The 13,841-nt window shown below is 34.4% G+C and overlaps 2 protein-coding genes across 2 annotated transcripts; one reads left to right on the forward strand and one right to left on the reverse strand.

The window, feature by feature from the left end:
• Window positions 1–4,388: 4,388 nt before the first annotated feature.
• On the reverse strand, window positions 4,389–6,323 carry LOC120133912 (50S ribosomal protein L6, chloroplastic). The gene is made up of 3 exons (XM_039150405.1): window positions 6,213–6,323; window positions 5,539–5,847; window positions 4,389–4,857 (listed from the first exon to the last, which is right to left on the reverse strand). Exons 1-3 carry the CDS (start codon window positions 6,242–6,244, stop codon window positions 4,521–4,523), a joined length of 678 nt encoding a protein of 225 aa, XP_039006336.1. The 5' UTR covers window positions 6,245–6,323; the 3' UTR covers window positions 4,389–4,520.
• A 2,287-nt stretch (window positions 6,324–8,610) lies between these two features.
• Window positions 8,611–12,715, forward strand: LOC120134447 (glutamate receptor 3.7-like). The gene is made up of 6 exons (XM_039150879.1): window positions 8,611–9,200; window positions 9,320–10,665; window positions 10,906–11,183; window positions 11,302–11,333; window positions 11,611–12,017; window positions 12,113–12,715. The coding sequence occupies exons 1-6, from the start codon at window positions 8,945–8,947 to the stop codon at window positions 12,545–12,547; spliced, it is 2,754 nt and encodes a 917-aa protein (XP_039006810.1). The 5' UTR covers window positions 8,611–8,944; the 3' UTR covers window positions 12,548–12,715.
• Window positions 12,716–13,841: the final 1,126 nt, after the last annotated feature.

Genomic DNA, 13,841 nt, shown 5'->3' on the forward strand with positions numbered 1-13,841 from the left:
AAAGCCCACAAATAAATTCAAGTGGTAGCATTGGACCCGTTCAGGTGTATTTATTGAAGTAATGATAACTTGTCAACCGAAGGAACAATAATTTCATTGTCTCATGAAACTTATTGGGACTTCTAAACGTCAGCCCATGCATCAATGAAATAATTATTGAATACACATTGATTTGCGAGTCATTATCAAAGACTTTCAAGACCATTACATGTTCAAAGCTCCTGGCTTCTATCCACCTCCATGTGGCAATGCACGAACCATATGTAACACTCTCAACCCGTATCCGACTCGGATTAGAATTCTATGTGTCACATTGACTTGTCAAAACATTTTCCTTTACAGGTGGATAAAAATCCAACTCACTATTCGATAAAATGAATATTTTATCATTAATTGGCATAAATGTGTTTTACAAAACATATCAGAGTTTATACTATTCAAATCTTTATACTACATGCCAAATACATTCAATAAAACAAAATGCATATATTTAATATATTTCTGATCCGATATTCGTAAGGAAGATGCTGACCTGTCTTGCTCCTCTTAGTTTCTCTTCTCGCTTCTATAACCTACGTGTGAAACAATCACACGCTAAGTGTATGACTTAGTGAGGCTTATAAAACATATAATATAAACTAAACTTCTAACAATGCATATGAATAATTAATGCTATTATAACATACATCTTCATTTACACTTCATAAAATGAATACATACATACACAAACCTTATAATATCACATATAAGTTTTACTATTTCATATTCTTATAATCATTTACTTTACACTGCTTAACTTATATCACATTCTACTATCTTCATTTAAGTCGTTTACTTACCCTATTCTTAATCCTGTAATTTTGATCGCAATCCTACATATCTTATCTCTCATTTCTATATGTTTTTATTTAACATATTCTAATATCCTAATTTCTTATATTCTCTTAATTCATTCCTCACCAAATATTCATTTAATAAACATACATTTGCATAACTTATTGTTATTTGATTCCTCTGATATTCTCATATGATTTCTTAGATTCTTATACTAAATTTCATATCCCTAACTATTTTAACAAGGTTAGTTCACAGTTCTATTTTAAACGTATATATCTTCCTGCACTACTTATCTAATATCTTTTTATACTTATCTATATACCTTTTCCTTAATTAATATACTATCTGCATGGTCTCATTTTTTCAAATGTTCAATCACATATGATAATAATGTTAAGTTTATGTTGGCCCATGTACATCTTGGAGAACTAAAGATATGTGAGTTCATTGAGGTTGTGCATTGATGTTGTCACCACAGCTCGAATAAATTCCCACTAGGGGCACTGTATATTTTTCCCGAATGACCACTATGTCCTGAAGGACCACTTATTTGTCCCGAAGGACCACTCATTAAGAACCATACACATAATACAATGGACCAGATAAGTGTACCGAAGTACCACATATATGTTCCACAAAATTACATATATGTCCCGAAGGACCACGTAGAACCCTCGACTCTTGGCACGTCAACTATACCTCTAGCTCTCATGACACGTAACATGAGCATCATTATTATGTTTACCATATATTCACATAGCCATATCATATAAACATATGTTCTTATCATATCACCCATACTTTTATAAATCATATTCACATGGCTTATCTTATATACATATGTTCACATACTTTAGCTTACTTCACCTTCCATATATCCATACCATTCATTGTCACATAATTGATATCTTAATCACATAACAATAACATACATTCACACATATCATACCACATATACAATAATATATCACAATTATGCTCATATCAATAACATGCTTATATGTATGTTAATATAGGAAATAGACTTGTCACAAGTCTTATTTCCATTCATCATAATATATCAACTAATACGCACTCACCTTAGCCTTGCTTGCTTTGACTCGATCCTAATATTTGGACTGTTCTGGAACAAGATTACGTTCTATATCTATATAGTAATACATTGATAAATATCAGTATACTAATTAATATATTCTAATCTATCACTTCTTAGACTAAAAGAAATGTTACTTTCATTTCTTAAATAATGTAGGTATCGATGCACTCTACAGTGTATCGATGCATCCTTTAACGAGTGCATCGATGCACTACTTATGCATCAGTACACAAATTGCATTTGATGTTTTCATCTTAAGGGGGTACATCGATGCACTTCTTATGCATCGATGCACTAATTGCATTCGATGTTCATTTATTTGAGAGTGCATCGATACATATTGAAGATGCATCAATGCACACAACCCAGAAATTCCATTTTAAGCACGAAATTCACTCTCTTTTCATCTCAACTCCTCATCTTTCACCTCCTTTAATATTCCTAACTTTCATACACACACTTAAACTCATTTATACTCAACAATCACTTCTTTAAACTCAACATCCTATCCTTTATATGGCATTCAAGAATTACACTCAATTTCTAACATGTTCTAAATTTAATTGTAATACTTCATATTCCTTAATTTAACCATCGACAAGTCAAATTCATCTTCAAACTACATTAACTCTTTCTATTTCAAATATTCACTTAAAAACTATTTTTTCTTAATTTCTCATAACTTGTTAATTTTTGAGTTTTAAGCCACCTAAAACTTTCCTTAATCTTTCTTAACATCCCAAGAATCAAAACAAGCTTTAAAACAAAAGAATTAACCAACTGAAGACCCACTTACCTTATACAAGACTCCACAGTGGAGAAGAGAAAGAAGAAGACTGAAGAAGGCTATGGAGAAATTATCTCCTTTCCCACGTGCTTATTACCCTTTATAAAGGGAAAATAAAATCTTCTCTGAAAAATGACCATAATACCCTTATTACTTTCAAACTTTGTTATTAAATCCAACATCAACACTTTTCATTTAAATCCTTGAACTTTCCATCTTTTCTGAAATTGATCACTAAATTTACCAAAATTCTATTTTGGTCATTGACCCGACTTTTGGGATGTTACAAATCTCCCCTATTTTAAAGAAAATTTATCCTCGAATTTTCACTGTACACACAATAAGAACACATCTTCTAATGTTCTACTTAATCTTTCATTCCTTTCGTTATTCAACTACCTTTTTCATTTATACATCCTTATCATGTCACTTATCATATAACCAATAATATCAGTTCTTAACACTCAAAATCATTAATTAATCAAATTTCTTATCAATATTTAAGTGTCTTGCAGTAATAACCAACTTCCTTAATACATATAAATTATTCTTTATTTCTCTGACTAAATCTGCTTAACCAAGAAACATAACCTTTATCACATCTGATTCTTTAAACTTTATCCTTTCATTTCCTTATTCCATGCTCTTTTCCTATCACTTATGCTCATATCTTATTACTGATCTTTATCACCTCTTCATAACTTTGATAATTAACATTTTTTGCACAAATCTTATTCTTTGTAAAGTCCTTGTTCGCATCACAATACACATATCCTTAACTTCCTTCAAACATATTAATCCTTATCTCTTTCACTACATAACATTTATATAATCAAATACATAACCATTTACAAATTTACACCATACTCTGTTATCTTACTCTAACATCATCTTTAATCTTTTAACTACATTCTTCATCACTCAACCTTATCAGTCCGCAACAGTTCTTCCAATTATATACACTCTTTCTGGTCGAAATTAGATCAGTATTAATGTATTTGATTCATTCTTAACTCCTTATTTAATCTTCCAGTACCAGACTCTACTATTCAAACGTATTTGTCTTTTATCAAATTTGGTCCTTTGATATGGAATACACTAATTCAAACCGAGTCTATAATTGAAAATCATAATCTCTCTAGATCTTTAACACAATTCATCACTTCTTAGAAAGAACAATTTTAACACCAATAATATTCTTTTAGTCTAGGCACAAGCCCTCCATACTTCACTTACATACATCATTTTCCTTTGAATAACTTAACAACAATTTCTTCGACTTATCAAACTATATTCATATCCCTACACGTTACGATTTCTCTATTTCCCAACTCAAGCAGTCTAACTTTCTCTGTCTTATAAACTGATTGCTGATATCTAATATAATTTACCCTAAATTAAATCCTATATGGCTATATCTATATGAAGAATAAATATGTATCACTCGGATCTAAAGCAAGTGTCAAATACGGATATGCTGAGTTTTTCTATTTTGTTCTGAAGTTCTTTGGATATATTCAAATGATCGTACATCTATACCCATACTCGAATATATAACGAACATAGATGTCGAACACGAATACTTTGAAAAAACAAGCCCGGGCAACACACGCAGAAATAGCAACAAAGCGAGTTTTTTTTTTGAGAATGTGGTAGAAAATAATGTACAACGGACAAAAAGAATCAAGTCTTCATTAATGGTGAAATAGTTTTCCACTAGCAACATGATAATGTATGTTTCATTACAGATTCATAGTTGAAAACGAGAGGATAAATGAGAAACAAGATAACATCACCGTTTTACTTCTTCTTCCCTGCTTTGCCCTCCTTTCGTCTAACGACCTCGTCCGCGTATTTCACACCCTTTCCTTTATATGGTTCCGGGGGTCTCCATTTTCTAACGGATGCAGCGAATTGACCGATGTTGCTCTTGTCGTACCCGCTTACGATGACTCGCGTGTTTTCTTCCACCTTCACTTTAAGGTCGTCGGGGATTGCCATCCTGACCGGATGGGAAAAGCCGAGATTCAACACTAAGTCTTTTCCTTCAACTGTTGCACGATATCCAACACCGATTAGTTGAAGTCTCTTCTCAAAACCCTTTGATACTCCCACCACCATGTTGTCAGTAAGAGTCCTGGCAATTTCGTTTAGGTAGAATCACGATTGAAGCATCATTAATTAATAAATTAACGATTACAAGACTTTCCAAGTCCAACTTCCATAATATAACTAGTTGACATACAAATTTGAAGGCGGAAGGACGAGGAAGACAACAAGTAAACCTAAATTTCCACCTTCTTGATAACCGATTTACAGAGAGGGTCATGTGTATCAAAGGGGACCTTGTATGCATCCATGTATAGGATCTAAATCGTTTTAGACAGTAGATATGCACGAAATGTCGTTAAAGAACCACCACAGGCATAGGAGGATCATATGTCACAAGCAGCAAGTGGAATTTATGCAAATGAGCATTCTAGCAAGCCCGAAATCAATTGTACTTGTTATAAAGTAAAATAAATGACAATGAACAGATTATAAGATCCAAAAGGCATAACCAAATACCATTTTTATCAGAAGATAAATAGATAATATCAAATTATTGATCATAGATTGCTAACTCTAGATGTGGAAAACTTTCAAACTTGATCTTGATTCCCAGAGTCAATATAGCCCCTATGTAAAACCCGTAAAAGGGTACTAAGAGAAGAACTATGAAGAACAAAACAATGAATACATGATTATCAAATGAAGAACAATTAAGAAAGCAACTTTAAGATAAAGTTAGAACAAATAAACAAGCAGGAACAATTACCTGAAAAGTCCATGCATTTGGTTGGCTCTCCTTGTCTCCACTGACTTTCGGACCCTTAGGGCCCCGGATTCCTCGCGGTCGACCTTTACTTCCCACGGATAGGTCAATGCCATTTCCCCCAAAGGACCCTTCACTTTCAAGTCCTGGCCCTCCAACGTAATCGTCACATTGGCCGGAATCGGTATTGGCTGCTTCCCTATTCTCGATTCCTTACACTCAACAGCTTTCCTCACTACAGAAACTCGAGATATCGGAACGTTTGGAACACAGAACCCATTCTTCTCTCCCAAAAACGCAGACCTCAAATTGCTGAAACACAAGAAGAAAGTAATCCCATCAAATTACAAAGAAATTACAATCTATGCGTAATTATAACTCAAAAGAAAGCCTAGAAGCTGAATTCTGCCAAATGCACTAAAAGGAATTCCAAGCATCAGCGTATACAAATTCTAGAGCACCATAGCTGCACAAAATAGTAGCATCCCACACTAAAAATTGAAGTGAATAGAACAAACCCATTTCAAAACACAGCTCCATTAACAATTTAAAAGTCAATATATGTTCTTAAAAATTCAACAAAAACCAACATTAAGACAAAGATAAATTAGCAAAAAATATGGACAACCAATTGAGTCTAAATACCCATAAAAAAGAATATTGTTTGGGGAGCTAACCTGGTTTGTAAAGATAATATTGAAGAAGCCATTTCTCCGAGAGCCTTCTTATCATCAAGCTTTGGTCTTTACTGATGAAGCGAACAAAGGGTCCTATCCAAAACCATGGTTATTAAGGATGAGAGGTTATGGGTTTTGTGAAATGACACTGTTGCCCTTGTTGGAAAGATTGAATTTCTGTGGTGCCCTGCCTTGTGAGTTACTGGAATTCTGGTATTTTGTTCAGAAGAGATTTAAGTTGTTTAGGTTTAAATATGCTAGGATTCTTATACTATATCAAAATTTAAAATTTAGTCCCTCTATTATGTTTTTGTGAAATTAAACCTTCGTACTATTTTTTATAAAAAAAAATACTAGTCTCTAAGAATAAAAATATTTTTTATCACTAACATTATTCAATAAATTCTATAATACTTTATATACTAGAACATCACTTAAATAATATATTATTAAAGTATATATATATATATTTTATTGTGGATTACTAATGTCCACTTGAAGTTTAAAGCAAATGAAAGTTACAAATCGTAAAGTTCCTTCTTTGAACACGCCACATAAAGATGCTCCTTTTATTGATTAGGTTAGACAGTATCATTTTTCTCTTATATATGGAATTGGATTCCCCGTCAAAATCAACTCATTTTTCATATATGTAAAATAAAATTTACTATTACAATCAGATTAATTTATTTTACTAATATTTTTAGTGCCTAAACAATATCACGTATAAAGTTTTAGTGTCTTAAGAAATTTTTACTAAAAGTAAGTGCCTAATCTTTTCTCAGTTATATTTTTAATTGTCTACCGTTATATTTTTAATTTTTTTTAATTATAGTCGATCAATAAATCGAATATCAGTAATTAATTCAAAAAAAATATTATTTTAAAAAATTAATTTATTTATAAAAAAATCTCAAACTTCTAATGAAATTATAAAAAACCCTAAAAAGTTAATTTATCTCATTTCAACCTCGTTATCAACGATTGTTGACCATTTTCAGTCACCATCGTTGCTGAACACTTAGGTTTTAATCGAAAATGAACGGTGGTTCGAATGTTGGGGTGGTGTGGCTTATGGACATTGTGATTAGTCGGAATCGACAAAAAACAATGACGGTGGCTTAAATCCAATGAACATTTGAACACTTCTCTACAACAAATGGTGAAACTTTACGACGAACGGTCAACAGGAGTTTGATCAGGGGTCGATGCCAATGTCGATAAAAGTGACAATGATGATCACGTTGGGCTGTAGCTGTGGGTTTTTTTAATAAAAAAATTATTTTTTAATTTATAAATAAATTTTTAAAATTATCATAACATGACACATGTTATTTAACGATTAAACTTAACGTTCGTTACGATACATGCACCTAAAAATCTCCGATAAAAACGTCAAACACCTATTTTTAATAAAAATTCCTTTAAACACTAAAATATTTTTATACAGAATTTAATCATTTATTTTTGTATTAAACCTATTTTTTTAATAAAAGATTAAGGGTGTGTTTGGTTCACAGAATGTAAGATTACCAGTGGGAATAAAAGATTACCAGTGAATAGGATTACTGGGAATGTTGTATTTTGTGTTTGGTTGGTTTAGTAGGAATGTAAGTTTACTATGTTGGGTTAAAGGGATAAAAGATTATTAGAATGTATATTTGACCAAATTGTCCTTATTATATATTTGTTTTTTAACAAGTTGAAAAATATTTATATATTTTCTTTAAAAAATTTAAATTCATAAAATTTATATACTTTTTTTACATAATTGAAAATATAAAAAGATTTAATGAAAGGGTAAAATTTTATTTTAACCCCTGAACTTCATATAAAATTTTAATTATAGATTTTTTTGTAAATCTAAAATAGTTTAATAAATTTATAATTTAACCTTCGTAGAATTTTTATTATTCAATGACAGAATAAGGATTTTTTAAAAGAAAAAAAAAATTAAGGTATTGTAGTCCAAAACGTCAGTAATCCAACAATACCTAAGAAAAGGGAGGTAATAACATTCTCGGTAATATACCCCAAAAAATTCACCATTGGTAATGTAAGATTACCCGGAATGATATTCTCGACCAACCAAATGAGGAAATGTGAATTCTATTCTCATAAAAATCTCATATTCTCCTAACCAAACACACCCGTTAATAGTATTCCACATAATTTACCTTGAATTTATCCTCTTTCAATTATTCAAAGTGAATGTCTAGTCATCAATTTGGTTCCATTGAAAAAGACCAAACGCCTCTAAAAAGCTTCAACACTAAGCGCCTTATTGTACTCTCTACTATCTGGTCTTCCAAGCAGTCTCTCACCCTTTGTTTTAGTCATGATTTCCACGATTTCCAAAACTCCAAAAATCACATTTTTCTAATTTTCAGTCCCCCCCCCCAAATTACTGCTATTTCTTTGCAGCCATTGGATTTTATCTGTTCTTAATTTCTTATAGTTGTTGCACACTGTGGTAGTAGCTTCAATGCCCTTACTGCACTCCAAAGTTCTCTCTTTTTCTTTTAAATTATTATTCAACTGTGAATTTTATTTTGCAAGTTGAGTTTTCTGAGTGATTTTATAATCAGGGTATTGAAAAAAAAAGTCGTGCTTGACTCATCATCATCAAGATTCTTTAAACCCATGAACCCTTGGACTGTGCAGATTAAGGGCAAAAAAAGGGAGCTCATTTTTCTTCTTTGAAGTTGTTGCCTTTTGATAGCTTTGCAACAATGAAACATCTTGGGTTTCTGTCGTTGTTGATGATATGGGTGGTTTCTCAGAGTTGTCTTGTCGAATGTAAGAAGCCTGTTTCTGTAAATATTGGTGTTATTTTCACTTTTGATTCAGTTATCGGTAGAGCTGCAAGGCCAGCAATGGAAGCTGCAGTTTCTGATATCAATGAAACTCCCACGTTTCTTAATGGAACTCGGCTTAATTTGATCATGGCTGATGCTAATTGCAATGCCTTCTTGGGTACTGTTGAAGGTAATTGAATCCTGTTCTTTTAATTCTTCCTTTTTGGTGCTAATTAGTAATTAATCTGATATAATTCATAGGTTTGAACTGTTGTTTTGGGTTATTGAGTCTTTGTTTTTTTATGTCAGCTTATCAAGTAATTGAACAAGAGGTTGTGGCTTTTATTGGTCCACAATCATCTTCGATTGCTCATATGATTTCCTCAATCGCCAATGGTCTTCAAGTTCCACTCGTTTCGTATGCGGCCACCGATCCGAGTCTCTCGGCTAAGCAATTCCCGTTCTTTGTCCGAACCGTGCAAAGCGATTCGAACCAAATGAATGTTATGGCTTCTTTAGTTGATTTCTATGGGTGGAAAGAGGTCATTGGTATCTATGTGGATGATGATTATGGGAGGAATGGGATATCTGCGCTGAACGATGAACTAGATAAGAGAATGGCGAAAGCTTTCTATAAGTTGCCTTTGCCTTTGAATTTTACGCAAAGTGACATCGTAGAGTTGCTCAAAGAATCTAAATTGTTAGGTCCTCGTGTGTATGTCGTTCATGTTAATCCTGACCCGCAGTTAAGAATTTTTTCCACTGCCAAAATACTTAAGATGATGACCAGTGACTATGTATGGTTCGCAACGGATTGGCTTTCTACTACCATAGATTCGTTTGCTCCTGTGAATAGGACGGTTCTTCGTGTGCTTCAAGGGGTAGTTGGACTTCGCCAACATATTCCTGAGTCCAACCAGAAGAAGGATTTCACGGCTAGATGGAGAAAGATGCAACAGAAAGGGTTGTTAAGATCTGAGTTGAACACCTATGGCCTCTGTGCTTATGACACGGTTTGGACAGTTGCACACGCGATCGACAAGTACATAAATGATGGCAACAATTTCACATTTTCATCAAGTGGCAAGTTAAACGATACAAAAACTTCTGAAATGCATTTAGACAAGCTTAAAGTTTTTGATGGTGGTGCTATACTGCTTGAGCATATAATGAACACAAGCTTCTCTGGTTTAACTGGTCAAGTTCATTTTGGTTTGGATCGGAACATTATAACTTCTGGTTATGATGTCATTAATATTGACAAGATGGTTGTTCATACGGTTGGTTATTGGTCTGATATTTTCGGTTTCTCGGTTTCTCCTCCGGAAACCCTCCGAGGGACAAAAAAAAGCCATTCTGTATTAGACCAGAAGCTTGGCAGTGTTACTTGGCCCGGTGGAAAGACCCAAAGGCCTCGTGGCTGGGTGATTGCAGATGATGAACGCCCGTTGAGAGTTGGAGTGCCCCATAGAGCCAGTTTTGTTGATTTTGTTACAGAACTGAATGGTACGCATAAAATCGCTGGATACTGTATCGATGTGTTCACTGAAGCACTGAAATTCATCCCCTATAATATTCCTTACAAATTTGAGCTTTTTGGGGATGGTCGATCCAATCCAAACTATAATCGTCTCGTAAAGATGATTGCAGATGATGTAAGTATGACCTTTACATTACTCCGCACCAAAACTATCTCATAAATCCGTAGAAGCAAAAACATTCCTTTTTTTACATATATTGCATTTGATAATGTTACTTGCATGGTTGAACCTTGGTTCAATAAGTGATAAACAGTGTGTTGCAGAACGAATCTTAGCCTTGAATTGTGAGGAGGCATGTTTTTTTTATTGATAGAGCTTATTCCTCGTAATCATTTTGTGAAATTATGGTACCAGGTGTTTGATGCAGCCGTTGGGGACATTGCGATCGTGAAAAACCGGACGGAAATGGTTGATTTTTCTCAGCCTTATATAACAACCGGTCTCGTCATAGTAGCTCCAATCCACAATACAAAATCAAGTGCTTGGGTATTTCTAAAACCATTTACGGCGGACATGTGGTGCATGACTGCAGGTGGCTTTTGTATAATTGCAGTCGTTATTTGGATTCTTGAGCATCGAGTCAATGATGCTTTTCGTGGTCCTCCTAGGAGGCAACTCATGACAATGTTTATGTAAGTTATTGCAATGTTTGAAAGGTTTTCTAGCTAATATCTACCGTCTCTTTTGGCCCTCAACAAGGCCGTGCATTCCTACCTCTTATAATATTCGTCCAATCGTTTACCGTTGCAGGTTCAGCTTCTCGACGCTGTTTAAGACAAACCGTAAGTGAACTTTGGATCCCGAACTTATAATATTCGAGATTTCTTTTCACCGAGTTTAAACTTTACCCGATAGCAGATTGATGTAAGCATTAGGCTACTTTTGATTTCCACAATTACTGATTTTTCACACTGAAGTCCGAATATGCGGCCACTTCAATTCTTATGAAATATACAAACAATTGCTGTTTCTATTTTTATCACTTTATCGCCTCAAACTACTGAAATTTTAGGATCCGAGTTGATGTTAAATGTGACGATATTCATTTTAACAATGCAGAGGAAGTAACGGTGAGCACACTTGGGCGATTGGTAATGGTGGTATGGCTTTTCCTATTGATGGTGATAACATCTAGTTATACAGCAAACTTGACTTCGATCCTTACGGTTCAGCAACTTTTGTCTCCTATCACTGGAATTGACAGCTTGATTGCTAACCATTGGCCGATCGGTTACCAGGTCGGTTCATTTGCATATGGTTATCTATCTGAGACCCTTAACATCCATAAGTCACGGCTTGTTAAACTACACTCCCCGGAAGAGTATGAAACTGCTTTACGACTGGGGCCGGATAACGGAGGGGTGGCAGCTATAGTTGATGAGCTTCCTTACGTGGAATTATTTCTGTCGAAGCGAACGGATTTCGGGATTATTGGTCAACCATTTACAAAGAGTGGATGGGGATTTGTAAGTACTTTAACTCTACATACATAAAAATGCATTCATACACACATAGTTTGACTGCCGGCATTTCTGATCGAATATTAACCTCATTGTATCAGGCTTTCCAGAGAGATTCTGCGCTTGCCGTTGACATGTCGACAGCAATCTTGAAACTTTCCGAAAGCGGAAAGCTTGAGGAAATCCATGCTCGGTGGTTCTGTAAGATGGGATGTCCGGGCGAGAGGAGAGGAAAATCCGAACCGAACCAACTCCACTTGGTCAGCTTCTGGGGCTTATATCTTTTATGTGGTGCAATCACTCTCGCGGCACTTCTAATCTATATTCTAAGAATGGTTCACCAATACGCCCGCTACAGGCGGAGGCAAATGAAACTCGGTCGCCCTTCGTCCTCGGTTCAAACTACCACTCGTTTCTCTCAGGTCATTTTTAACTTTTTCGACTTTATCGACGAGAAAGAGGAAGCAATCAAGAAAATGTTTATGCAGTGTGAGATTAATCCAGTTCCGGAAACACCAACCAGCTCAACTGCATGAAATGATTTGTCTTGTTAGAATATTGGGAGGAAATATTAACTTCTAGTGCTTAACCTAGAACTCTGTTTATGTATATGGATCTACTCATACAACATGTCTAGGATTTATGATGCTTGTAAATATCACTTTTATTGATATATTGGCAAAGAAACCTGCCAAGATTTCTTATAAGGCCGTGTTCGGCCCGAAGATCTCTTAAGTAAGATCAATGACTGGCTAATTAAGGTGAACCCGATGGAGGCACAAGTTTCTGTAGTTAATGTTAATCCCAACACTGGTTTGAACGTCTTCTCCGTTGCTAGGACTCTGACTATGATTGGCTTCCATCATAGCTAGACTCGATGGAAACAGTTTTTCCACGATGGATCTTTCACAGGGGGTGGTTGTGCTCCGTTGTTACAACCCGGATACTAATCTCAAAAGGAGTTTTATGTCCAAGCGAAACAGTTGGGTCCGTAGGTTTCAATTCTTATGCACTTTATGCTTATGATTCAGTTTGGTTGACTGCACATGCCCTCGAAGTTTTCCAGAGACTTCACGAATGGCAGCATACTAAAGTTGTCATCTCTTCACGTGTTTACCAGAGACCGATGACTTCTCCAAACACTTATACAGAGATGACTTCTCCAAACACTTATACGGATGAAACTTCGCCCAACCCAGTTGGTTATAAAGAGTTCATGTCGAAAGACAATAGTCCCCGAGCTATAACGATCTTGTTTACCAGGTTCGGAAGTACAGTATCTGATCTCTGTTCTCTACTCGATATTAGGTACCGATAATTATATTGATTTACTCCTTGCACCGTTGAAATCGACTGAAAATCGCTTTGTTTATCGAAAACTTGGTCTTTGCAGTGTCAATCAATTTGTAATCTTATAATGTATGTTTCAAAAGTTCGATAACAAAAGTGAAAACGTATGTTGAACCTTTTTTTTCCCAACTAACGAATCTAATCGAATTAACCCAACTAGACGACAATTTCTAGGATTTCGTGAATGAAAATTTTAAGATATTTTTAAAAAATATCATCTAATTTGAATATCTGAATTACACTAAAAATCAGTGAATCACTATGTTATTTAATAATCACCGGTAACTATACATAAATGAAAAATATAATAATGAACCAAAAATGTTTGGAAAACATTGGTCAATTCATTAGAGCCGAGCATGTTTCCACGTCTGTTTCGTTGAATTTAATATTCGTTTGGTTAAATAAAAAAATGAAGAATTAATGTTTTGGGTAATTTACAAACACATGTCACTCAATTATAAATTAGTAGATTGTTAT

The sequence above is a fragment of the Hibiscus syriacus genome, unplaced genomic scaffold, assembly GCF_006381635.1.
Source record: "Hibiscus syriacus cultivar Baekdansim isolate YM2019G1 unplaced genomic scaffold, ASM638163v2 tig00110597_pilon, whole genome shotgun sequence".
Taxonomy (NCBI): domain Eukaryota; kingdom Viridiplantae; phylum Streptophyta; class Magnoliopsida; order Malvales; family Malvaceae; genus Hibiscus; species Hibiscus syriacus.